Source organism: Eulemur rufifrons, chromosome 23 (assembly GCF_041146395.1).
Source record: "Eulemur rufifrons isolate Redbay chromosome 23, OSU_ERuf_1, whole genome shotgun sequence".
In the NCBI taxonomy this organism is placed as follows: Eukaryota; Metazoa; Chordata; class Mammalia; order Primates; family Lemuridae; genus Eulemur; species Eulemur rufifrons.
Window position 1 is genome coordinate 28,282,627 of NC_091005.1, and position 27,929 is coordinate 28,310,555.

At 48.0% G+C, this 27,929-nt stretch overlaps 1 protein-coding gene across 1 annotated transcript in view; it reads right to left on the bottom strand.

The window, feature by feature from the left end:
• Positions 1 to 27,240, bottom strand: part of NOD2 (nucleotide binding oligomerization domain containing 2) — a 34,637-nt gene extending 7,397 nt beyond the window's left edge. Inside the window, exons 1-7 of the mRNA XM_069497763.1 lie at positions 26,669 to 27,240; positions 16,282 to 16,387; positions 11,969 to 13,784; positions 6,334 to 6,417; positions 6,038 to 6,121; positions 2,712 to 2,795; positions 774 to 857 (exon numbers count right to left, since the gene is read on the bottom strand). Of these exons, the coding sequence (XP_069353864.1) occupies positions 774 to 857; positions 2,712 to 2,795; positions 6,038 to 6,121; positions 6,334 to 6,417; positions 11,969 to 13,784; positions 16,282 to 16,387; positions 26,669 to 27,127 (2,717 nt within the window). The 5' untranslated portion in view covers positions 27,128 to 27,240. The remainder of the gene's footprint in view (positions 1 to 773; positions 858 to 2,711; positions 2,796 to 6,037; positions 6,122 to 6,333; positions 6,418 to 11,968; positions 13,785 to 16,281; positions 16,388 to 26,668) is intronic.
• Between the last annotated feature and the right edge of the window lie 689 nt (positions 27,241 to 27,929).

Genomic DNA, 27,929 nt, shown 5'->3' on the forward strand with positions numbered 1-27,929 from the left:
TACATGGCACTCTCCTAGCCTGTTCCATTTCGGACATCGCTAACTGATTACAGTGCTCTTTCTGCACATCTTTTTCAGCCATCACTAATTTTTTTTGGTTTTTTTTGAGTCAGAATCTTACTCTGTCACCTGGGTAGAGTGCAGTGGCATCATCCTAGCTCACTGCAACCTCAAACTCAAGCGATCCTGTCACCTTTAGCTTCCCGAGTAGCTGTAACCACAGGCATGTGCCACCACACTGGCTTTTTTTTTTTTTTTTTTTTTTTTTTTTTTTAGTTTTTGTAGAGATGGGGTCTTACTATGTTGCCCAGACTGGTCTTGAACTCCTGGCCTCAAGCAATCCACCCACCTTGGCCTCCCAGAATGCTAGGGTTGCAGGTGTGAGCACTGTGCCTGACCTAGACATGGCCAATCGATTACAGTGTTCTACAAGCCCAGGAGCAGCCTTGGAATCCTTCTCAACATGGAGCACTGGGCAGCTACTATCAATGGACTGGAGTTGATCCTCAAGATAAAAGGTGCTTGATCCAGCCCAAGATCTTCAATTTACAGATGGGTAATCAAGACCCTGAGAAGGCAAGGACATCTCCAAAGTCACCCAGAAAGACTCAAGTGTCCTGATTCCAAATCCAGTGGTCTGTGTTCCTTCCTTACTCTACTGACTAACAAAGGGAGGCAGAAATAAAGTTCAAAGACCTTTAAAACTGGCCCAAGCCACTCTCCCTTCACCTGGCTCCCCCTGTAGCAACTGCTGGACAGCCTCTGAAGCTTACCTGAGCCACTTCAAGCTCTGGTGATCACCTAGGGCTTCAGCCAGGGCCTGGGCCCCCTCGTCACCCACTCTGTTGCCCCAGAACCTGAAAAGGCCACGAGAGTCAACAGGCAGTGTTAGTGAGTACCCGACATATGTTCTAGACATGTTCCAATATATCTGCAGCCCCAGCCAGAGGGGCAGGACCACCCAATCCCAGAGAGGTCTCACCGGGGCACCTGGACCCAGCAAAACAGACCTGCCTCTGTCTTTTGGTGGGTTGGCCAAACTTCACCCAGGGTTTTCAGCCGCTTTACATTACAGACTTGTAGAATAGTAGAAGCCCACCTAACCCTCACCCTCAGGGAGGGGAACTTGATCTCAAGAGCAAGTCACACAGTTGTGACACTTTTCCTGACATTGAGTTCAGATCTGCTTCCTGGTAACTTCCACCTACAAGTCCTTAGCTACCCTCTGGTGCCCACTCACGGTGAGTCCGGCACTTCTCGCCCAAGCCAGCCCTTCATCTCGTGCTGCTTCTCAGCACCCTCCACACTTCATGGCACTGGACTCCTTTACTTTCTGGGTCATCCTCCTCTGAATCACTGTAATTTGGAAACATCCCTTTTCAAAAGGTAGAGCCCAGCTCACGCCTCCTGACCCAGCCACTGTCCACACTGGGCCTTACTCGGGACATGTAAGTGCACAAGGGAGCAAGGACAGCTGGACCAGGACGTTCACTCACTAGGTGAATATTCACTGAGTTCTGGCTATACGGCAATGCTGCTCTGTGCTCTGGGATAGGACGTTGTAAGTAGCAAAAAACTTGAAAACAACCTAAGCATGTATCAACAGGTGACCAGTTAAATAGATTATGGATCTCTAACCAGTGGAATACTCTGCAGTTCTTCTTTTAAACATGAGATCATGATGACCTGAAAAAATTTCTATATTATGAAGCAAAAAATAAAATGAAATGAAATAAAGCAAGTTACAGAACAGTTTGTATCATTTGATAGTGTTGGGGGTTTTAGCACAGTGCCTGGCCCAGACAGGTGCCCTAAGAAATATGTGTTGGAAGAGAAGTAAATGCCCCAGATGTGGCAGATGTGACCTCAGGCAGAAGACAGCCTGCTGGGTCTGTGGCCTCCTTGTTCTAGACTCTGCTGCTATGGATGCAGCATGAAAAAGGTGCTGCTTTCTAGAACAACACAGGCCCATTCCTGGCTCAAACTGAGCTTGTGGGCAGCTTGCTCGCCCATGAAATGGGTTGTAGCATCTGGGTCCTAAGGTTATTCTCTCTTCATACCGTCTCAGGTTCTAAAACCCCCAGTTCTTGTCAAATGGACCCCCATTCACAGCAGGGCATGACAGGATAGGAGAGCGGCTGCTGGGGACAGTGCAGCCCTGGGCGGCAATCGCTCTACACAGCAAACACAGGCAGCCCACTCTGGGACCCTGCAGCGTGGGGAACAGCCCCCACCTGTCCTAGGGGCTCCCATCCCCATTTCCTTCTCATTCTTAGGTCTGTGGTTCTCACCCCTGGCTGCACATGCCCGGGGGAGCTTTTTAAAATGACTGATATCTGGACTCTGCACCTAGACATTTTCATTTCATTAGTGTGGGGTGGGGCCTAGGCAATGGCGTTCTTCAGAAGCTCCCCGGTGGTTTCAGTCTGCAGCCACAGCGCAGCCCTAAGCACCCCCAGGACCAGAGGCTTCCTGTCACCAGTTCAGGGGCACTGCCCTCCCCCGCCCCGCCATCCTGAACTTCCTGTTTTTCAGGTGCAGAAGCAAGTATGAGGCAGCCAAGGGCCACCCACTCTCTCCCTGGCTCACCCTCCCCACTGTCACCTAGGCCACTTCTGGGGCCTCCTGGCTGAAGAGTTTCACAAGCCCCTAAATCCTCAAAAGTCTCCAACCCCTCCGTGCAGATCCCTCTTCTGTGAAATGCAACCTACCCCAGGAACTGCAGGGAGGCATTGCCTCGGAGCCCCTCTGCCAGCGTCCGGGCCCCCGCGGACGTGATGTGGTTGTTGCCCAGCCTGGAAGAGAAGAGGACAGAGGAGGCTGAGAGAGCACAGGTGAGGCCAGGAGAAGAGAACCGCCAGTGCCCTGGGTGGGGAAGCGCGGGGAGAAAGCTTTGAGGACCCCTCCAGGCCTGTGTCGTTCCCGCGTGGTCAAGCTCACGCCATGGCTCCCAGCCTTCGTTTTCCACCAGCCAAGGGAAGGGGGGTGGGGAGCTGTTTTGCAAAGCAGTGTGACAGGTCTGGGCAGGAGCCACAATAGGCAGCTGTCCTGGGAGGTGGTTTCCCCAGGGGAGCCAGGGTGACTCACTGTCACTCCTTTCCCTCCAGTCTCAGCCACCTTTGGTCTAGACCCGGCCACGGCCTTCCCAGATCCGCTGTTGCTCTACGTAGCATTTACAGTTCCTCAAGAGGCCTGGGCAGGCCCAGCGGCTGGGAGAAAGGAGGGGTTCCCGCTGAGCCTTCCGGGAGTCAGGGAGGGAGACAGGGCCAAAGCCGGGGGTGGGGGAAGACCCCAGCAAGGGAAGTTCCAGCTGCACCCAAATCCAGACAGACAGTTTCAAAGAAGTCCCCAGAACTCGCACCCACAGCCCCAGGGTTCCTGGAATAATAACACGCTTGCTTTAACCTTTTCAAAGAACTTTAAGCTGCCCGGCTCACGACAACTCTCTTGGGCAGGTATTACTGTGCCCTTCCAGGGGGTGTGTGGTGGCCATGAGCCGCACCTTTCAGCCTCCAACCTCAGCTCCGGGAAGGCAACTAAGGTCCGAAATCTGACAGCGCGGTGTCCGAGCCAGGGCCCACTTCCCGCAGGCTGACCGAGACAGGAGACGCCCCTGCTAGTGAGTTTGGCACAAGGACTCCCCACCAGCCTTGCTGAAGTCTCCTAGGACTGCACTGAAGTCCAGGGGCTTCCTCCCAACCTTCATCCCTCCCTCTCTTCACTCAAGGTCAGACACCCCAGCCTCCCCAGTGACCTTCCCCACCTCCTCTCATAGGAATTGTCCCCAGTAAATTTGTTGCACGTCTAATTCCTTCTTGGAGGATAAAACAGGCTGAGTGCCCACACGACTGACCCACCACCTTTCTGCCCCCGAAAGACGATATAAAGCCTCACTCCCCTGTTCCAGCCCGTTATGTGTATTAACATTAACCTGCTTAATCGTCACAACAGCCTGTGAGGTGGTGTGCCACCGTTTGGATGTTTGTCCCTTCTAAAGTCTCAGGTTGAAACGTGAGCCCCAGGGTTGGAGGTGGAGCCTCACAGGACGTGTTTGGGTCACGGGGGCGGATCTTCCCTGCACTTCTTGGTGCCCTCCCTCGACAGTGAGTGTGTTCTCACTCTGTCAGTTCCCACCAGAGCTGGTCCGTAAGGAGAGCCTGGCACCTCCTTCTTCTCCCTTCTTCCTCTCTCTCGCCATCTCTGCACACTCCGGCTCCCCATCACCTTCCACCTGAGGCCCTCACCCAATCCTGAATTTTTCCAGACATCAGAATCATGAGCCAAATAAACCTTTTTTCTTTATAAATTACCCAGCCTCAGGTGTTCCTTTTTAGTAACACTAAATGCCCCGATACAGGCAGCTGTTGTCATTATCCCCATTTTACAGAAGGGGAAACAGAGGCACAGAGACAGCGTGCTGACCTGAGGTCACACAGCTAATGAGGATTCAAATCTCAGGGTTCCTGGGGTCCAACCTCAGGCAGTCTGGCCCCAGAGCCCCCCACACTTACAACAAAGAGCAGTAGTCCCCCTTTATCCGCAGCTTTGCTTTCCACGATTTCGGTTACCTGCAGCCGACCTCAATCCAAAACTATTAAGTGGAGAATTTGAGAAATACACAATATATAGGTTTTCAATTGCATGCTGTTCTGATCATGAGCCATCCCACGCTCCACTCTGTCCTACTCAGGACACAAGTCCTCCCTTCGGTCCAGCGTGTCCACACAGTGCAGCTCCCTGCCCCGTGGTCACTGACACCATCCACTTCTGACACCCAACCGTCAGCATCTCCGTGGCTCGATGATCCAGGATCACCCGAATTGGAGGATCCTTCTTCTGATGTAGGTCGGGTTGACAGCAGCCGACCCTACATCACAGTGCCCATGTCACTCGTCACTCACCTCCCTCACCCCATCACACGGGCATTTTATCAGCTCACGTCGCCACAAGAAGGGTGAGCACAGTACAGTAAGATATTTTGAGAATGAGAGAGAAAGACCACATTCACGTAACTTTGATCACGGTATATTGCATTTGTTCTATTTTATTATTAGTTATTGTTGTTAATCTCTTACTGGGCCTAATTTATAACTAAACGTAACATAGCTATGTATACATAGGAAAAAGCATAATATGTATAGAGTTCAGTACTATCTTCAGTTTCAGGCACCCACTGGGGGTCTCGGAATGTCTCCCTTGCAGGAAAGGGGAGACTACACTGGTGGCCACAAACCCAGGCCTCCAATTCTGAGTCCAGCACCCTTCTGAAGGGATGGCCCAGCCCAGGTCTGGCCACAGCCTCCTCCAGGTTTGTGGGTCTGGGGGAGCCGGTGGTGGCGGCAGACGGAGTGCTTTGTACAAACTGGCACCTGTGGTCTTGGCCTCCGCAGCCCTAGCCGAGACTGAGCTACGTGGCCAGCAGTTTTAAAATGGCAGCTCCCATGCCCAAACTCAGCCCCTCGGGCAGAAAGAATGTGTGGGGGCAAAGCTCCACTCTGTCTCCTCGCACTGCCTCACAATCACAGGAGGCAGGACTGTCCAAGAGACAGAGAAGCCAGGCCAACCCGCGAACCAGCGGGAGGGCCAATGTCATGGTGTCAGGCAGGGCAGAGACGCTGGTTAAGGCTGGGAGGCTCGGGAGCAGCAGAAATGCAGACTTCCAGAAGGGAGTGCAGACCCCGCCTGCTCCAAGTGGGGAAACCTCCAGGGAGTGGCTGCCACGGCTGGGGTGGCAAGTGGCACAGCCTCCCCCAGAGGGACTTGCTCTTAGACAGGGAAGGAAAGGGGCCTGGAAACACTTCTTTGCCCTGAGGGCTAAAGATCAAAAGGCAGGAAGCCCTCAGCAGAGCAGTCCAGCATTGGCTGGAGAGGTCACAGCATTAGAGAAATCCTGCTCAAAATGGGACACTTCCCCTGGGTTGAGTCAAGCGATCACCAGCCCAGTGGGCAGGGCCAGGGCCAAGACCAGACCAGGCCAGACTGACTCAACTGTGGGGAAAAAAGTAGTTTCCAGGAAATGGGGAAGCCCCGGGCTCACCTCAATGCCAAGAAGTTCCTCTTGCACGCGAGGAGCCTGGCCACGGAGTGTGCACAGCCGTCGGTCAGTTTGTTGTTGAACAGACTGTGACGTCCAGCAGAGAGGAGACATGAGACACGGCACGTCAGGTAGTGAGCACCGAGCCCAGGGCTGCCCCCTCCCCCTGGGCAGGAGCCACCTGTCCCCTCTGGTCATGCAAACACCCCACCCCATTCACTCACAGCTGCCCAGGTGGCACGACCTGGAGTGAGACTGGGGGACGCGGGGCTCAACATCCGCAGCCCCGGCCGACTTACGCTAACTTCTGCAGCTGCTCACAGTGAAGAACGTGTTCGATGAGCGTGCAGATGCCTCGGTCTGAAATATTGTTGTCTCGCAAACTAAAAAAGGCAAAATAAACACATTTGAAAATGAAGCTGATAAGACAGGAAAAAGTACCCAGAATCCCAAAAGACATTTTCACTCATCCCCAGCCTGCCGGTACATGTGCTTCCGGGAATTGCCACAAGAATGGAGCGTCCCAGAAAAGTGGAGACCTCCTCCATGCCTGGCCAGGGAGGTGACGTGGCACACTTTGGTGGGAACAGCCCAGGAAGTGGGGACCCAGAGCACCTACTAAAGAACACTGGAAGCCTGAGGAAGTCACAGATATAATCTGAGTCACTGTTTCCATCTCTGTAAAAGGAAAACGGTGATCACAGCATCCTCACTGAGGGGTCCACGGTGGAAAGGAGCTGATAGGCGGTAAAAGTGCAGCTGGAAGGAGCAGGCTGCCCCTGGGGGCGACGGGGGTTATCAGCACCTAGGCCAGCAGATGGCAGACCCGGTGGTGGTGGCGGAGAGTGGCCACAACTTTGGAAACCAGCATGACCAGTCCTGAATCCAAAGACAGGACTCCTACAGGTCAGAACCTGTCTAACAATGCCCCTCTGACACCTCTCTCGGGTATTATTCCCAAACCTCACCTGATCACACGATCATCTGAAAGTTTCCCTAAAATACAGATTCACGGGCCCCTCCCCTGGAGCTGGCAATTCCTTATGTGTGGGGCTGGGCCCGGGGACCTGCACGTTTAACAACTGTGCGCATGACTCTTTATCTTCAGGCCAACCTGAAGACAGACTCAGTGGTTGACAGCTCAGGCCCTGCGGTCCATTAGCTGGAAGTTCTGATCCCGATCAGCCACTTACTAGCTATTCGCTGGCCCCGCCACCTACAAAAAGGGAAGAATAGTGTCCCCAACCTCATCGGACTGCACCCATAAAGCCCTGTGAGCACCTGGCGCATGGTCAAAGTCACCTGTACTCATGACCACTGGCATTTGTGGAGCGTTTTATGTGCCCAGCGCTGTCCTGAGCACTTCTCAGTAATGACATTATTTAATGCTCACGACAAGCCCATAAAGTGGGTACTATTGTTATGTTCACTGGAGAGAAAGAAATTGAAGCACAGACAAGTGAAGTGACTTTGCCAAGGTTGCACAGCACATACAAAATTCTTTTTATTTCAAAATATTAAGGGCGTACAGATGTTTTTGATACATGGCTTGAGACGGGGCTATAAATGTGCCCAACACCCAGATAGTGTTCATAGTACCCTCTAGGTGGGTTTTTACCCTTCCCCTCCTCCCTCCCCGCTGCTTGATTTCCAGTGACTTTTACTTTCCTCTGTGTACTTGTGTATCCATCAGTTAGTTCCAATTTATTAAAGAATACATCACACAAAATGTGATGTTTGTTTTTCCATTCTTGAGATATTTCGATTAAGATAATGGTCTCCAGTTCCTTCTAAATTGCTACAAAAGGCATTAATTCATCCTTTTTTATAGCTGAGTAGTACTCCATGGTATACATATCCCACATTTTGTTAATCCACTCATAAATTGATGGGCATCTTTACTATTGTGAATTATGCTGCAATAAGCATTCAAGTGCAGCATTTTACCTTTTTGATAAAATGACTTCTTTGCCTTTGGGTAGATACCCAGTAGTAGGATTGCTGGATCAAATGGTAGGTCTACTTTTAGTTCTTTAAGAAATCTTCATACTGTTTTCCATAGGTGGTGTACTAATTTGCAGTCCCTCCAACACAGCGTATAAGCGTTCCTTTCACTCTGCATCCACACCAGCATCTATTGTTTTTGGACTTTTTAATAAAAGCCATTCTAATCTCATTGTGGTTTTAATTTGCATTTCCCTGATGATTAGTGATGTTGAGCATTTTTTCATGTTTGTTGGCCATTTCTCTATCTTGTTTTGAAAAACTTCTCTTCATATCTTTTGCCCCCTTTTTAATGGGGTTGTTAATTTTCTTGCTGATTTGTTTGAGTTCTTGGTAGATTCTAGTTTTTGGCCCTTTATCAAATGTGTAGATTGCAAATATGTTCTCCCATTCTGTAGGTTGTCTATGTGCTCTATTGATTATTTCCTTAGCTGTGCAGAAGCTTTTCAATTTAATCAAGTCCCATTTATTTATTTTTGTTGTGGCTCTAATTGTGATTGGGGTTTTAGTCATAAATTCTGTGCCTAGATCAATGTCTAGAAGAGGTTTTCCTACATTTTCTTCTAGAATTCTCATGGTTTCATGTCTCACATTTAAGTCTTTTATCCATTTTGAATTAATTTTTGTGAGTGGTGAGAGATATGGATCCTGTTTCATTCTTCTGCACGTGGCTATCCAATTCTCCCAGCACCATTTATTGAATAGGGTTTCTTTCCCCTCCCCTCCACCGTGTGCACTGCTGTCTGCTTTGTCAAAGGTCAGTTGGCTGTAGGTAGATGGTTTTATATCTGACTCCTCTGTTCTGTTCCATTGGTCTATGTTTCTATTTTTGTACCAATACCACGCTCTTTTGGTAACTATAGCCTTGCAATGTAGTTTGAAGTCTAGTAATGTGATACCTCCAGCTTTGTTCTTTTTGCTTAGGATTTCTTTGGCTATTCAGGCTCTTTTCTGGTTCCAAACGAGGTGTAGAATTATTTTTCCTAGATCTGTGAAATATGTTGTTGGTATTTTGATGGAGACTGCATTGAATCTCAAAATTACTTTGGGTAGTCTGGACATTTTAACAATATTAATTCTACCAATCCACGAGCATGGTATGTTCCTCCATTTGTTTGTGTCAACCACAGTTTCTTTCCTCCGTGTTTTGTAGTTCTCCTTGTAGAGATCTTTCACCTCCTTGGATAAGTATATTCCTAGGTATCTTATTTTCGTCGTAGCTGTTGTGAATGGTATTGAGTCTCTGATTTGACTCTCAGCTTGACTGTTACTGGTATGTAGAAATGCTACTGATTTGTGTTTCAGACAGGATTTGAGCCTAGGCAGTCTGACTCCAAATCCCACTCTCAACCACGACATTACACACCCTCTCCCTTATGCCTTTTATGGGCTCTCCAGAGCAGTGATTTTCAGACTGCAGGTTGTGTGATCAGTTAGTGGGTCATGAAACCAATTTTGAAGGTTCTGAGCAGCATTTTTTAAACTGAAATAGAACAGAACAGAAGAAGACAGCAGAGTGTATCAGAGTTAATATGGGAAAGTCATTTTGTGAAGCTTTTGTTTCAAGTTTACATGCTGGTGTGTCTTTCTCTCTCTCCCTCTCTCTCTCTCTCTCTCTCTTTCTCACTGTGAGTCACAGTCAGAAAACTTTGAAAGCCATCGCCCTAAAGTCAGAGAGAGAGCCAGGATCTAAAGAAACCTATATAGGGGCACTTTGTGTATGGGGTTTCCTAGAGGGATTTTGGTTGGCATGGAAACCCTTCAAGTGGGAGAGCTACAGCTTGGCACTGTGGGAGGGGAGCCTGTCCCCTCCCTCCTTCCCCCTCCTCCGTCTTTCCCTCCCTCCCCCCGTCTCTCTGTCTCTATCACACACGCACACACACATATGCACACACACACACACACGCGCACGCGCACACACACACACAGGAAATGCCCATGCAGCAACTTCATTTAGTGTACGAAAGGTAAAGAGCAGTGGAACTTGCTCAAGGACTTTGATTGCTGATGGGAAATCAAGCTGGTTGCTGCAGACTGTGGCTCTCACAGTGTGAACCCACTTGCATCAGAATCACCAGGGATGTTTGTTAAAAATACAGATTCCTGGGTCCCTGTCCCAAACCTACCAAATGGGGATCACTAGGGCTGGGCCCAGGAATCTGCATTCCAACAAGCACCTTTACACACTGTAGTGCAGTGTGCACACTCAGAGCGCTAGAACCAGGCCACCCTCACCTTTCTCTGAAAACAGAGACAGACCCCCCAGCCTCCCCCAGCCCTTCTGCACACCATAGGGGGCACATGGCCATTCCTAATTGAGGAGGGAGGGTCCATTCAAGAGGGATGGACTAGCCTATGAAGATCATCTAGACAGTGATGCCTGTCCTCTTGGTGTTCAAGGACCCCTTTGAGAACCTGGTAAAAACTATGGGTCTACTACCCAGGAAAATGCACATGCGTATTTCTATCAGGGAAATAACTCCAACAGACAGGTCTCCAAATTCCCACTTGAAATATCAGGATTCCTCCTTCCTAGGGAAATGCAGGTCTCTCCACACCTTCCTCCCAGCTCACAAGACCTCGCTCCCCCTGCCCCTCCAGGCCTACCCACCGCCCCCCAGCACCAGGTTCCTGCACCCTCCCCCCAGCTCTTCCTAACTCCCACCCACCTTGCCAAACGGGGTCTTTATTAAATTCTCCTCAAATTACACAGTTTAAACATGGCATTTGTTTCCTCCAAGACCCTGATGGGTATGTACATATTTGCATTCATATTAATTATATATAGTACACATATTACATATGGTAACTATGTATAATATGCTATACATAACATTATCATTACATTATAAACTTATGGCCACGGTCCCCGTGTGAGGGTTAACAAAAGTCACTGCACAGTTCCTAGTAGATATCCATGTGTTTGCTCCATGGAGAAAGAAACATCTGCTGCTTTGCCCCAGAGGAGACATACCATCCTAATATATTCAAGGAGAGGCTCGTCCCTTGCTTAGCATCAATTAAGGTCGTATGGGGGTAGCCCAAAGCCCCAGGAGGCTGCGAATAGATTTGAATTGTAATCGACAACTTCTGCTTTCTCGAGGGAGTAGGACATCCCCTTTCAAAGCTGGAAGGGAAGTCGGGGAGCCTGAGGCACACCCTCTGCCCCCACCTGCCCCCAGCCATGGAAGGAGGCCCGGGGGTTCAGGGACACGGGCGGTCGGAGGGGCAAAGCCTCGTATCTTCAGCCAGGGGGTGAGAGCAGGGTGGGAAATGCTGAAATCCCCTTTGAACACTGCACATCTGAAGACTAAAGGAGTGGACAAAGCTCCGCAGCCATTGTCTACCTCTCGGGCCCTGAAATTCCCATGTTGTCGAGATGTGAAAGTCTCCGAGGAGGCACAAGTCACCTCTGACTGCGGGGTTCCTAGTGCTGACAACTATTACACAGAGCTTTGCATGTGGCCTCAAGGTTTTCACGGAGCCGCTGGAGAACGTCCGGAGGCAGCTTGTTCGCGAGGCGCAAGGGACTGGAACTAGAAAGACGTGATTTGGGAAACCAGCTCTGCCATTTCCCGTGTGACCTGGACAAGTTACTTCACTTCTGTCAGCCTCCAATCAAGTTTCATGGAGATCATGTTGTCCCTGACTACAGCCCAGATGGCCGTGGAGATTAGATAAGGTCACCATGGAAAGTGCTGCACAGTGCCTGGCACACCGGCCACTCAACAGAGTGTGGCTGTCATCAAGATATACTGACACTAAGGCCCGGAGGGGAAGGGCTCGGCCAGGGCTGTGCGGAAGGGTGGCAGAGCCGGGCCCGGGCCTCGACTTCTGGATCCCAGCTTGGTGCTCCCACGCTTAACCCTGGTGGTGGCAGCCCCCCACCCCCCACCCCTGTGCCCGGCCAACAGTGCCAGCAACACTTACTAGAGAGCCTTGCAGACGCCAAGGCAAGGCACCAGCTGCTCCACGCCGATGTCACCCACAGAGTTGTAGTCCAGCTGCAAGGCCACAGGCCGCCGGAGGTGCTGCAGCACGAAGGCCAGGGCAGCACACTCAGCAGGGCCCACGCTGCAAAACGTCAACTTGAGGTGCCCCACGTTCAGCCCACGCACAGCCTCACGTGCCAGCCGCTCTTCCTGCATCTCATACAGGCTCCGAATGAGCCAGACGAACCCAGGCATGGCGTGCATGCTCTTGGCCTCACCCGGCACGGCTGGCGGGATGGAGTGGAAGTGCTTGCGGAGGCTGCGGGCCAGACACCAGCGGGCACAAGCCTGGCGCCGGAGCAGGGCCTTCTCGGACACCTGGCACTCAGCCAGCAGGCCGCGGTGCTCCCGGGACAACAGCCCTGCCAGGAAGGCAGCCGTGATCTGAAGGTTGTGTGGCTCAGCCTCCTGCAGCAAAGCCGCCACACTGTCCTCCTTGCACCCCTCGCCCTGGACACACAGCGCAGGCAGCAGCCTGGCCAGCGGTGAGCTGCCCGGCCTGCGACAGTTGAAAAGGAGTCTGAGTGCGACTGGCGGCGTGTCAGCGCTGAGCGCCAGGTAGAAGGCAGCAAAAAAGCACTGGAAGGTGATGTGCAGGAACTCCAGGGACGCAGCACTCCCAGGCGCGACACTTCTGGCACGCACCAGGAAGCCGAGAGAAACATCATCAGAGTTGACCTGTGCTGCCTGGAGCTGCTGGGCTGAGAACACGTAGCAGCACACGCCCAGGCCCCGGAGAGCCAGCCGGCCGAGGCGCAGGAGGGTGGGCAGCCTGCCGCGAAGCAGGCCGGGGTCCAGACCGCGGGAGGCTGCGTCTGGCGGGGACGCACGCAGCAGAAAGTGCTGCAGGATCAGCAGGTACATATCCGTGGTGGTCTTCGGGGAGCCCCCTTCCTGCAGCAACAGTTCCTGGTGGCATTTGGACACCATCCACGAGAAGACGGGAAGGTGGCACAAACCATGCAGGGCTGAGGTCGCTTGGAGCAGGCGGATGAGGCGTTCCGCCACCCCAGGCTCACGATGGCACTTCCTCAGGTACAGCTCGATGCCCTCTTCCGAGAAGCCCTTGAGGCTGAACTCCGTGCGGACGAACTTCCTGAGCAGCGCCGACACGGCCGCCGGCCGGCTGGTCAGCACCTTGCGGGCATTCTTGAGCAGGTTGCCCTGCAGGAGGTTGAAGAGCAGGTTCTGGACAGACGTGGGGTCGGTGGGAGAGCAGTGACGTTCACCATCCGTGAACCTGAACCTGAACTCATCAAAGCCATCAAAGGTTAACAGGACGCGGTCAGGGTGGTCAAGGAGGAACTGGAAGATGTCCTGTTGGCCGGCATCCGGCCAACAGCAGTGCTCAAAGAGCAGCGTCCGCACGGACAGCGGTTTGGCCACGCACTGCAGCTGCCGGCAGCTGAATGGGAAGACGAAGAGAAATTCCTGGAAGTCCCGCCCCGCAGCCCACAGCAAGTGCAGCCGCTGCAGGAGCGTGCTCTTGCCGCTGCCCGCCTCGCCCACCACCAGCACGGTGTCCGCGTCCTCGTTGAGGTGGCTGTGGGTGCTGAAGAGCTCCTCCAGGCCCAGGGTGGCAGGGCTCTTCTGGGGGAGTCCGGCCATGCCCACCTCCGCCCGCACCTCCAGGGTGTTCTCCGTGTATATGTCCTCCAGGCAGAGGGTCTCCGCCCCATCGTAGGTGCTGAGGAAGCGAGACTGAGCGGATACGGTGGTCCTCAGCTTGGACACGTACTTCTTACATGCGGCAGCTGGAAGGCAGAGGAAGAGGCGAGTGAGGGTGGAGATGGGCCCTGGCCAGAGAGTGGGCTGCTGCAGGGGGAGGGTGACGTTACCGACGGGACAGGACAGCCAGTGGGTGGCCAGCCTCTCTCCTCCGCTCACGAGCTTCAGATGTCGAGGACAATCACAGAACCTTCCTAAGCCTCTGTCTCTGCCCCATAGGGTGGGAGACATGGTGGTCTCTGCCTTAGAAAGTTCTCACGTGGAGCAACACACATAAGGCGCGGCGAGTGCCTAGCGCGGTGCCCAGCACAAAGTGCGAGCTCCAGAGAGTCAGCCGACACCAGGGAGCGACACCAGGGAGCGGTGCGGCAACCAGACGGGCGGGGCCAGGGACCTGCGTCCCGACGTCTGTCCCACCGCGTTGGCTCAATGCCCCTAGCTAAGTCCCTTCACCTCTCAGCCTTAGTTGCCTTTTTCTAAAGGGAAACAGAAGGTTAAACAGTTTCTGAAGTCAGACACATCTGAGTTTGAAACCTGGGTCCACTATTAACTTGGGGAAGCCACTTAGTGTTTCTGAGCTTCACTTGCCTTATCTGTAAAAAGGGGGACAATCTTCACCTCAAAGGGTTGTTTCAGGAGGCAGTGAGATAAAAACAGAGTTTAGAAGAATATCGAAACACTTGGTGTTTGCTATCACTGTCCGGGAGTGTGGCTCCCCAAAGATGCCCAGTCCTGATCCTCAGGACCTGTGACTATGCTACCTGACACGGCAAAAGGGACCCTGCAGATGGGATTAACTGAAGACCTTGAGCTGGGGGACAGTCCTGCATTATCCGGTGGCCTGGCAACAGAAGCCTCAGAGTCACAGGTGCCCTGGCCAAGCACTCGGACAAGACCCTCGGTCCTGCCTCCACCTCCCCGCCCGCTCATGCGCCCCGTGCAGGGGAGTTCTCACGCACAGGGTGTGCCCAGAGGGCCGCTGCTCTCCCTTTGTCATCCTGAAACCAATGTGAGCAAACCGTTTCCGGTGTCAGGGGTTAGTTCCCCCTTCCAGAAATGGGGAAGTGCTGGCTCAGAGACCCAGGCTGGTGGGACCTCGGCACGGCTCACCCGTCACACCCTCACTCTCCCCAACCAAATGCCGGCCCATTTATCTTCAACCCGAAGGCTAACAAGTCATTTCTACAGAGAGCTCCGTGCTCGCTGAAGGGTATCCGCAGAGTCGCACGAGGAGGACGCTCTGCGTTTACTTCTCCTCTTGTTCCCAGAGCTAGTGATCGCTGTTGCTCTCTCTGCCCTCTGGATAAACCAAGAGTACCGAACAGAGACCATAGATATAGATCTTCTTTTCCAATATATATCAAATATATGTCTTCCTCTTCCAAACAGATTCCCATGCAGGTTTTCCAGCCATTACCAATGATAGCAAAACTCTCCAGGAAAAAAAAAAAATCTCTCATTTTCAAGAGAAATCAACATGTCACTTGTCGCCTTTAGAAGCCAGGGGAATCTTGCATCCTAGCATGGTGTTACAATGCCTGAACGGCCAGCTATTGATGATATCAACAGCAAATACTAACCCAGGGCTGAGCTGGGCACCATGCTTGCTCTGTGTACACTTGTGTCGTGCATTGATGTCTGAATCCTGTTCTTAGATGAGCTGGTGCCCACCCAAGCTCCAAGCACAGGCTTCCAGCCCTCCCTTCCCAGGGCTTGCTTGCTACCCAGAGGGCATTGTCCAGGGTGACAACCCCATCTGCTAGCACCATGCACAGCTCAGAGGCTTCAGTGCCAACGAGCTTTCCTTACAGTAATGTGGGAACAAGTTTTAAAAAGTGTCAGGGTGGCACCCTCTCTTTCCAACTGACAATTTCTTCTCCCAAGAAAAGAAAAAGTACAGGTGGGGACAGTTGACAATCAGACCCATCCTCCTCTACCTCATCTCTTAACCTCCCAGCCCAGTTTCCACAGCTGTAAGGTGGAAAAAACATACCTACTTCTCAGGGTTTTGCAAAGGGCAGATATTGTCCATAAAGCACTCGGCAGGATGCTTGGTATGCTCCAGCTGTGCTTTGCAAGCCTCCCCTGTTCCTGAGTGTGATTGTTAACCGCGGGTACCGGGGGATACCGCATTATCTAAATCCACTTGGTTCTTGCGTTTCTGATCGTGAGTAGCTAAATTTCAGAGATCAAGAGATATCAGCCTTATCTCAAAAAGCATATCCACATGAGAGTTTGGCTAGTGAGGAACACCTTTACTTAGCCCTCAACAGCTCCAGTTATCACTATGCAGTGCGGGAAGTAAAGAAAGCTACTAGATAACACTACACACTTTTATCCTTTTAATCCTCCCAAAAGCCCACTGAGACACGTGGTGATGTTAGCCTTCAAATGAGGAAACTGAGTCTTAGGGAGCCTTGTGCAGCCAGTTCGTGGAATGCTAAGTGACATGTATTTTGCTCTTAACCTGGAATCCGCACTGACTTCTTTCCCCTTTTTGATGCACTGAGAACATATACTCACCTTCAAAAGGCAGGGCCAGGGGGACCGGTAATTCCTGAACATGTTGTAGAAGGAAGGCAGCCAATCCATTTGTCTTCACTGTGGCAAGATCGAGCAGCCTTCTCGCCTGTGGGAAAGACAAAAGCCGTTATTTTTCCAGAAAGGCTGATGGAGCAATGTGGGGAGGTTTCTACTGATTACTATTAATGCAAGTTCATGGGCATCTCTCTCCCACCAGAATAAAAGGCCAGAGAAACAACCAAACCACCACATGAGTTTAAAGAAGTTAAATGCATCCAATCTGGTTCCCTTGCAAAACTCAGCAAAAGAGTGACTAGCTAAACAATAAACAAAACAAAACAAAACAAACTAAAGACACACACCTACAACGATAGGGAAAATGATTCCGGAAGCTGTAAATCATTTGGAAGAAAAGTGATTGCATCAAGTCTCACAGCTTGAATGCTCGACTAGCGTCTCTGCTCAGGACTCTCACATGTTCATCTCCAGCCTGAAGTGTCCCCTGAACCCTGGATTCGCACATCCAACTGCCCATTTTCCATCTCTACTCAAATGTTTCATGAACACCTCCGACCTACCATATCCAAAACTAAACTCCTCATCTACCCACATATATGCCAAACCCATGACCTTCCTCGTCTCGGCTAATGTCCGCTTCACCCTTCCACTTGCTCAGCCCCAAAGTTTTGGAGTAACCCTTGAAACCGCCCCTTGGCAATCCATCAGCAACTCCCGTTGGCTCCACCTCCAAAGCATGTCCAGACGGGCACTGCTCAACAGAAATATAATGCAAGTACAAATGCAAACCACCTGTGCAATTTCAAATCTTTTAACAGCCACATTTTTAAAAGTAAAAAGAAAAAAGATGAAATTAACTTTATTCACATATTCTATTTCACTCAAGATACCCAAAATACGGTGGCTCACGCCTGTAATCCTAGCACTCTGGGAGGCCGAGGTGGGCGGATCGTTTGAGCTCAGGAGTTCGAGACCAGCCTGAGCAAGAGCGAGACCCCACCTCTACTAAAAATAGAAAGAAATTATATGGACAGCTAAAATATATATATAGAAAAAATTAGCCAGGCATGGTGGCACATGCCTGTAGTCCCAGCTACTCGGGAGGCTGAGACAGGAGGATCGCTTGAGCCCAGGAGTTTGAGGTTGCTGTGAGCTAGGCTGACGCCACGGCACTCACTCTAGCCTGGGCAACAGAGTGAGACTCTGTCTCAAAAAAAAAAAAAAAAAAAAAGATACCCAAAATATTACCATTTCTGCATGTAATCAATATTAAAAATTAGCAGGGTGTGTTCCACCCTTTCTTTCATATTAAGTTTTCCAAATCTGGTGTGTACAGTGCACTGGCAGAAACTCAGTGTGGACCAGTTTCAAGTGCTCACCAGCCACCTGGGGTCAGTGTCGGCAGACCGGACGTGCAGCGGTACCGCCCGCCTTTTCTCATCACCTCCTCTCCACCTTCCTGATCCAAGCCAGCATCACTGCTCACCTGGAAAACTGCAAAGGCCATCAAACTTGTCCCCTGCTTCTGTTCCTGCCTCCACAGCCTATCCTCAATACCACAGCCAAAGTATAATTCTTTACAAATAAAGGTCAGTCACACCACTCCTGTTACAAACATCCGAGCAGCATCCCCCAAATCCAACAGTAACCTGTAAGGCTCAAAACACACAAAACTTCCTGAACGATTATTTTATAAACGAGGAAATCAAGACAGAAATCAAAAAATTCTTTGATCTAAATGACAAAGGAGACACAAGTTATCAAAATCTGTGAGACACAGCTAAAGCATTCCTGAGAGGAAAGTTTATTTCCATAAATGCCTATATCCAAAAGACAGAAAATTTACAAATAGACAATCTAATGAATAGACTCAAAGAGCTGGAGAAAGAACAGACCGACCCCAAACTCAGCAGAAGGAGTGAAATCAATAAGATCAAATCAGAACTAAATGAAATAGACAATAGGAAAACTATATGGGAGATTAATAAAACAAAAAGCTGGTTCTTTGAAAAGATAAACAAAACTGACACACCTTTGGCTACACTAACTAAGAGCAGAAAAGAAAAATCTCCAATAACCTCCATCAGGAACATGAAAGGAGAAATTACAACTGATGCCACAGAGATACAAGATATCATCTATGAATTCTACAAAAACCTTTATGCACACAAACTGGAAAATGTGGAGGAAATGGACAAATTTTTAGAAACACACAGCCTCCCTTGGCTCAACCAGGAAGAAATAGAATTCCTAAACAGACCAATATCAAGAACTGAAATCGAAACAGCAATAAAAACCTTCCCAAAAAGAAAAGCCCCGGACCGGATGGTTTCACACCCGAATTTTACCACACCTACAAAGAAGAACTGGTGCCTATCCTACAGAAGTTATTCCACAACATCGAGAAGGACAGAATCCTCCCCAACACATTTTATGAAGCCAACATAACTCTGATACCAAAACCAGGAAAGGACACAACGAAAAAAGAAAACTACAGACCAATATCCCTTATGAATATAGATGCAAAAATTCTCAATAAAATCCTAGCAAATCAAATCCAGGTGTTTATCAAGAAAATAATCCATCACAACCAAGTGGGCTTCATCCCAGAGATGCAGGGATGGTTCAACATACGCAAATCTATAAATGTAATTCACCACATAAATAAAAGCAAAAACAAAGACCATATGATCCTCTCAATAGACGCAGCAAAAGCATTTGACAAAATTCAACACCCTTTCATGATAAGAATGCTTAACAAAATAGGCATAGATGGGGCCTACCTAAAAATGATACAAGCCATATATGACAAACCCACAGTCAACATCACACTGAATGGGGAAAAATTGAAAGCATTCTCACTTAGAACAAGAACCAGACAAGGCTGCCCACTGTCCCACTGCTATTCTACATAGTACTGGAAGTCCTTGCTAGAGCAATCAGGCAAGAGAGCAGAATCAAGGGTGTCCAAATGGGGACAGAAGAGATCAAACTCTCACTCTTTGTTGATGGTATGATATTATGTCTAGAAAACCCCAAGGATTCAACCAAGCGACTCCTGGAACTGATCAATGAATTTAGTAAAGTCTCAGGATACAAAATCAATACACACAAATCAGAGGTATTCATATATGCCAATAACAGTCAAACTGAGAACAAAACCAAAGACTCGATACCCTTCACAATAGCAACAAAGAAAATAAAGTACCTAGGAATATATTTAACTAAGGAGGTAAAAGACCTCTATAGGGAGAACTATGAAACAATGAGGAAGGAAATTGCAGAGCACATAAACAGGTAGAAAACCATACCATGCTCGTGGATTAGAAGAATCAACATTGTCAAAATGTCTATACTACCCAAAGTGATCTACAGATCCAACGCAATCCCTATTAAATTACCAACATCATTTTTCACAGATATAGAAAAAATAATTTTATGCTTTGTATGGAACCAGAGAAGACCCCATTTAGCAAAAGCAATTTTAGGCAATAAGAACAAAATGGGAGGTATTAACTTATCAGACTTCAAACTATACTACAAGGCTGTGGTTATTAAATCAGCTTGGTATTGGCACAAGAACAGGGACATAGATCAGTGGAACAGAACTGAGAATCCAGACATAAAACCATCCTCATATAGCCATCTAATCTTTGACAAAGCAGACAAAAACATACACTGGGGAAAAGAATCCCTATTCAATAAATGGTGCTGGGAAAACTGGATAGCCACATGTAGAAGACTGAAACAGGACCCACACCTTTCACCTTTCACAAAAATCAAATCATGATGGATAACAGACTTAAACCTAAGGTGTGAAACTATTAGAATTCTAGAAGAAAATGTGGGAAAAACTCTTACAGACATTGGCCTAGGCAAAGAATTCATGAGGAAGACCCCAAAGGCAATCACAGCAGCAACAAGAATATATAAATAGGACCTGATTAAATTAAAAGCTTCTGCACAGCCAAAGAAACTGTCATGAAAGCAAATAGACAACCTACAGAATGGGAAAAAATTTTCACATGCTACACATTTGATAAAGGACTGATAACTAGAATCTATTTATAACTCAGGATAATCAGCAAGAAAAAATCCAACAACCCTATCAAAAAGTGGGCAAAGGATATGAATAGAAATTTTTCAAAAGAAGACAAAATGGCCAACAAACATATGAAAAAATGCTCAGCATCTCTAATCATCAGGGAAATGCAAATCAAAACCACAATGAGATATCACTTAACTCCAGTGAGAATGGCCTTTATCAAAAAGTCGCAAAACAATAAATGTTGGTGTGGATGCGAAGAGACAGGAACACTCATATACTGCTGGTGGGACTGCAAACTAGTGCAACCTCTGTGGAAAGTAATATGGAGATACCTTTAACAGATACAAGTAGACCTACCATTTGATCCAGCAATCCCATTACTGGGCATCTACCCAAAAGAACAAAAGACATTGTATAAAAAAGACATCTGCACTTGAATGTTTATAGCAGCACAATTCACAATTGCAAAGATTTGGAAACAACCCAAGTGCCCATCAGTACATGAGTGGATTAATAAAATGTGGTATATGTATACCATGGAGTACTACTCAGCTGTAAGAAATAATGGTGATGTAGCACCTCTTGTATTTTCCTGGATAGAGCTGCAACCCATTCTACTAAGTGAAGTATCCCAAGAATGGAAAAACAAGCACCATATGTACTCACCATCAAATTGGTTTCACTAATCATCACCTAAGAGCACATTTAGGAATAACATTAATCAGGTGTCGGGCAGATGTGGGGCGGGGAGGGGATGGGTGTATACATACATAATGAGTGCGATGAGTACCGTCTAAGGGATGGACATGCTTGAAGCTCTGATTTGGGGGGGAGGAAGGGGGGCAAGGGCAATATACGTAATCTAAACTTTTGTGCCCCCATAATATGCTGAAATAAACACACACACACACACACACACACACAATTCCCTGTGTATAACCACCTGGGCCCAGGTTACTCCTCTGATGTCACCTCTTAGTCCAGGAGCAGCCTGGCCTCCTGTTTCCTACAAACATCAGGCATGCTCTCACCTCTGGGTCTTTGTGCTGTCTGTCTCCTGTGCCTGGAATTCCTACCCCCAGCTATCCACATGGCTAACTCCCTGACCTTCTTCAAGTCTTTGCTCAAATTTCACCTTCTCAGTAGGAACTCTCTCACCATTCTATTTAAAATTGACATCATTTACCGCCCCCATCCCCTTCCCAAACTCTCAACCCCAAGCCCCACCTTCCTTCCTTCCTTCAGCACTCACCACCTTCTAACACACTCTGGGATTTGCTTCCTTTCATTTACTGTCTCTCTCCCACCCCAGAAGTGTGAGCATCTCCGGGACAAGGATTTTTGTCTGTATTGTTCACTGAGGTAGCCCCAACACCTAGAAGAGTGTCTGGCACAGACAAGGTGTTCAAAGACTTGAATGAATGAATGGCAATGGACTTAGAAGACTACTGAAAGCCAAATCTTAACCCCAAAATGGGAAAACTGAAAACCATACAATGTACATGCCAGAATCTGTAAAGGGCACTGAAACTATCAGGGTCAAGTCCCTCCAGAAGTGACGAAGATAAAAAGGACTGAGTCAAAGTGGTTTATAAAACAGATCTCCGGTCTCCCTCCCCTACTCCAAGCCACTAGCAACTGTCCCTGCATGCCTTGACAAAGTCTGGAGATTTCTATTCTGCAAAGAGTAAAAGAGAGTCCCTGCACTGTGAGATACCAGGTACAATTAAAGAAGTGGCTGTCACAACCCAAACAGAGGTGTAAATGACAAATGCAAAATAAATGCTGAATGCTTTTCTCCACCACCACCACCATTCGGCCCTCTCACCCACTGGGCTCTCAGACCCCTGGCAGCCAGACTTTACCCCAAGGCAGGAGGTCTGTGGTCTACTCAGGGAACTTGGTTAACTCACGAGGAAAGATCTAAAGATATAAACACTGCCATTTTCCCAAAATGTCTACAGTGAAATTCATGGTAGACAAGTTGCTGCATGATGAGTAAGTTTTAAGGTCCTCCATTTCAATCATGAGAGAGACAACCAAATGCCCACATGCTCAAAGAAAGCATCTAATATGGAGGATGGAAACTAAACAAGTAGGAAAAGGGGAAAGTTACTTGTAGGATAAAAGTTTATGTAGGGTGAAAAACAACCAACCAAACAAACAAGCAAGCAAATAAAAACCCCAACTATCACTGTGATCCTCAAGTAAAAGAAGATATTTCATCCATAAAACAATAACAAGACACTATAATAAAGAAACAGTCAAAAATTGCTCTTACAAATTAAAAGCTTGATAGCAAAAATGAAAAATTCAAGAGTTTAAAGATACAGCTGAGACTATCATACAGAAAGTAGAGCAAAAAGACACAGAAATGGGAAATAGAAGAAAATTAGAAGATCAGTCAAGGAATTCTAACATTCAAGTAATAGTAGTTCCATAAAAAGAGGAGAGAGAAAATACAGAGGAAGAAATCATCAATAAACTAATCAAGAAATATCCCAGAATATAAAGGTATGAGTTCCCAGATTCTTGGGTGACCAGCGTAATAGAAGAATACCAAGGCACATAATTATGGAATTTCAGAATGTTAGGAACTAAAATAATATTTTATAAGATTCCAGAAAAAGTTATAAAATGGCTTTGGAATTCTAAAACAGCAATACTGAAAAGAGTAGATAATGGAATCAAAATGCTGAAGGAGAATGATGGCCAACTCAGAATTTTATACCCAACCAAACTATCAATCCAGTATAAAAGAACTTTTAGACATGTAATAGCTCAGAAATTTTAACTCCTATACACTCATTCTAAAGAATTTACTGTAGAATATGATTTACCAAAATGGAGTAAACCAGGAAAGAGGAAGACATAGTATTTAGGATCCTGGAGACTCAACACAAAGGGCTATGAAGGGAAATCTCAGGACGGTGGCTGTGTACTACAAGTGGAAGGCCAACAGTTCAGACAGAATGGATCAGTGACTCAAGACTCAGACATATCAAGAGCAATTATCTCCTAGATGTCTGGCAAGCCTGGCCCTAAACTTTATCTATATTTGGCTAGTCTTCACCTTGGATTAATATCATTCCTTCTCTTAAGTACTGCTGCCTCAGTCAGCTGAGGATATTCATTTCACTCCATCAACGTGTTTAGCCTCGACCTATTCTTGGAAGCTGGAATAGCCTTTGGCATGCTTACAACTGATGGTACAGAGAAGCCCACTTCCTCTGACCCTCTTCCTGCTGCACATCCAGCACGTGACTCATATTGGCCCTGCCAGAGCCTCTCGTGGTAATGGACCCTATATTTCCCCAGACTCATTCATGACCTTGCCGACTGACTTCCCAGAGGAGTCCTTATAAACTCCCAAAGAAGGTAAAGCCAGAAGGTAAAGCCATGCCCCTGAGACCCTGTCTAGCTTCCCTGAGTTGGGAGCCTTCATCTAAGAAGAGGCAATAATGCCCTTCTTTGCACAGCTATGTTTGGCTTGCTACTCAGTTTTTCAAAGTAAAGTAATACATTATTTGGGGATTTATTTTAAAAGGTGCTAAAACAATAAAGAAGAGCAAAGGAATTATTGACACAAAAAGTCAGGTTAGTGTTTATCCCTAGTAGTTACAAGTGAAGGTGGAGCCAAGGCACTGGCAGCATCCCATTTCCTAACCGGGTAATGGGAACGTGTTTACACTGTACATATGAAATGTATATGCTCTTCTGTAGGCATGGGACATTTCCCAATTTAAATATGTTTAAGTTAATATGCTGATAGGAGCCAAGCAATTCAGAGTTCAGTCTGCCACCTCAGCCCTATCAACTTTAGCAGTTGCGTGAGTCAGATGGACAGCTGGCATTACAGCTGGTGTTACCAGCTTCAGGTTTCCTAACAACTGTTATGCCCAACTTAGCAAGTTTGCCACACAAAGCCCCCACATTTTAGGACAGAGAGAGAACAGCACAAGCTTTGGAGAAAAACAGGTCTGGATTCAAATCCTCGCTGGGCCACTTCCCATATGGGTGATTTGGGCAGTTTCTTCATTGTTGAGCAACAGTGTAGTCAGCTCTACACCCTTGGCAGGACGTACTGGGGCTTAAATGAGATAATACAGGGAAAAGGCTGAGGACAGTGCCTGGTACACAGCAGGCATTCACTCAATAAATAATAGCAGTGAGTATTTTCGGGATTTAGTCTTTAACTTGCATTTTGTTTCATTCCATAGCATTTTTCAGTCCCCAACATGCAATCAATGAAAATCACTTCTTTATAGGAAATTAAAAGGTTGATTGGGGTCATATTAGTTGGACATACCACAAGTGCTGCCCAAATGGAATCAGAAATTCAGCCACTTAGGGAAAGCCATCAAATCAGAGAATCATAAAATGCCAGTGCTCAAAGGAGGCTCAGAGAGAGCTGGGATTCTAAAAACTTAAACCTCGGGTAGTGCAGTCCTCTCCTACAATTCCCAGATCTGCTGTCCCCATCCCTTCTACCTACTCAGTTCAGTCCCAGCCTTCAATATTTGCTTTTCCTGTCTATTTAGCCCTTTCTTAAAATGAATTCTTAGCCCATTAAAATCCAGCCTTTCTTCTTTCCTAATCTAAGGTGTTTAAGGTTATAAATTTCCCTCTATATTCTGCTTTAGCTGCACCCCATAAATTTTGATAAGTAATATTCCCATTATTGTTCAGTTATGAATACTTTGTGATTTCCATTATGATTTCTTCTTTGACCCATGAATTATCTCATTTTCTTTTCTTCCCCGGTCCAAATACTTCCTCTATTCATGCTCTGTCTCCTCTGGGCACTAAGGATATATGGTACATTCTCCAAATCCCTCACAGCATCCACACCAGACCACACTGTTGAACACTTGATCAAAGATGACAAGACACAATCTTGTAACATCTCAGGTGGGCTCATTGGATTCCCTTTAACAAATCATAAGAGGCATCAAGGTAGGTATATTGAGTAATATGTCTTCTGTAATGCTCTTGGAGCCAGGCTCAAGCAGTTAGTGCTCAGGGTAAAATCGTAGGTTTCATGTGCACTAATTAAAGGGGACCGCATCATGCCTGTTCTGTAAATACTTAGCCACCTGAGCCAGCTTTAAATCAGCCTTGAAGATAGATTAGTTTATTTCATCAATCTTAACCTAGGCCTACCTAGACTCACTTGGACACCAAATATATTCTTTAAAAAATAGAAAAAAATATAAACTAAGAAGTTCCCCAACCCAGCCCATCCTAACACTGCAATGTAATTCCAATTTATTCATTCATTCAACAATTCATTTATTTCATCAACAAGTATTTATCGAGTACCTACCATGTCCAAAGCACTCTGAACACAACAAACTATAAGAAAGAGCCTGGCACATAGTAAGCACCTAATAGACTCTGGCTGAATAAATGAATGATGAATGAATGATTGAGTCAAAATCCTAGGTCCAGCACTGGCCCTCTCATTAACTACTGTGAACTTATTCAAACCACTTTCCTGGGCTTTCGTTTCCCAATCTGTAAAATGGGATGTTAACGAGTGTTCCACCTGCCGCACACGAGCCCCAAGGATCGCTGTTTGGAAACAAAACAGGAGAGTTTCAAAATACCCGGTACATACTTTTCTATCCTTGTGATCTCTGTTGAATCATTATATTTTCAGGGGCAGTTATAGCCCAACTCTGAACATACATGATCTAATGCAATTTCATATCAGAAATCCTAGGTGGACATTTAAACTATATTAGTATGTAACATGCTATATTAATTATCAAATAGAGATTTAATATAATGAAGTGCTTTGATCTGTTGAGCTGTTAATTTAAGACAGACAGCAATAAAAGTGTACCAGTACAGAGTATCATTCATAACGGAAATACTATCCACCGGTGGTAATTTCGATGGGTGCTCACCACACACCAGACACTGCTACGAGCATTACACAAATTAACTTGTTGAATCCTCCCAGGAACCTTATAAGATCGGTACCAAAAGACTGTTTATCAAGGTTTTACAGATGAGGATACTGAGACAGGAGAGATTAACGATGCAGAGCTTCCATAGGAAAGCGGGAGGTCACACAGAGCTGACCTTGAACCTGCATCATTCTAGCTCCAAAATCTACGCCCTTGGCCACCACACAACACCTCCTCTCATCAGAAGTGGTATGTTGCCAACAGTCAAGAGCAAGTTTTACCTACCTTTTTAGGGGGAACCCCACAGACCAAGTTTCCCCCAGGACCGACTTCACAAGGACAGATCAGTCTTGGTGACTAAGTTCCCCTTTCCCGTGAATTCTGTGATGCGGGCGGAGTGTCTTACCCTCTGGGAGGACGTGAAGATCGGCAACCTGATTTCGTCACATTCGTACTGGCTGACGAAGCCCCGCTCCCGCGCCAGGTCCAGCACACCCTCCACATGCCTGTACAGCCTCCTGACGATGACGGGCCGGTGACTCTGCAGGTCCCGCGCTGGGTGGAGTGAGTGGGGGTCCCAGCCGTCACGCAGTTCTGGGGACTGGCTGTCGGCCTGGGCCTCCCTGACAGCCGCGGTGAGCTTCTCACAGCCCCAAGCACCCTTGTTCCAGATGGTGTCCAAGAGGCGCCTGGCCGACTGGGAGAGAGGCTGGCGCAGGAGGCTGAGGCCCTCGTAGTCCTCCCAGGAGAGGACTTCCCAGGACAGCAGCCAGTCCAGGATGCTCTCAAAGCCTTCCAGGGACCCCGAGACCAGCAGCCCCACCAGTTGGCTTCTCTGTGCCTGGAAAGCCTCCTGCGAGCACATTTCACAACCTGGGGAGGAGAACAAGCTCAGTACAGAACTTCTCCAGAAGCCCAATGGGGTGCGGGGCAAGGCCGGCGCAAGTCAGCCCCACCTGAGCCCAAGTGGACCATGGTTCTACTCTCAGACATTACCTAATCCAAGCTCCCCATTATGCAGATGTGCAAATCGAGGCCCAGAGTAGGCAAGTAGCCCTTTAAGGACCCACAGAGAGTTTGAAGTAAGCAAGAATTAAATCAAGACCCCTGACTCCCCTATCCATGCTTGATCTCTGCCTTAAGAAGTTTTAAAAGGCCTGAGCTAATATTAGGAGCAAAGTCTCTCAAGGGATCAGGAAATTAATTCTCTTTGAGACAGGGCAAGAGGGCTCTTCCACACTGGCTGGATTCAGGCCACAGCAGTTTCAGTTATGACTAATATTTATTAAGCACGTACAATGTGCCAGGAACCCGTCTATAAAAGTGCTTTCCTATATGAATCCATTTAACCCTCCCATGCACTCTGAAGAAGGTGCTATGATCAGCCCATTTTACAGAGGTAGACAGTGAGGCACAGACAGGCTAAGTGATCTGTACAACTTGTCACAGCTAGACAGGTGGAGCTAGGATTTGAACCCAAGCAGTGTGACTTCACAAGGCATGCCTTGAACTCCGCGAGCCCTTCCTGTGTCCGTAACACACTGCTGCTCCGAGGGGGTGGACCCAGACATCGCTATAAAGATCCCAGTGTAGGCGAAGTGAAAAACCATGCGGCAAACTAAGTCGTCACAAAGCTTACTGGCGCCTTGTCCCCTGTCAACACTGCC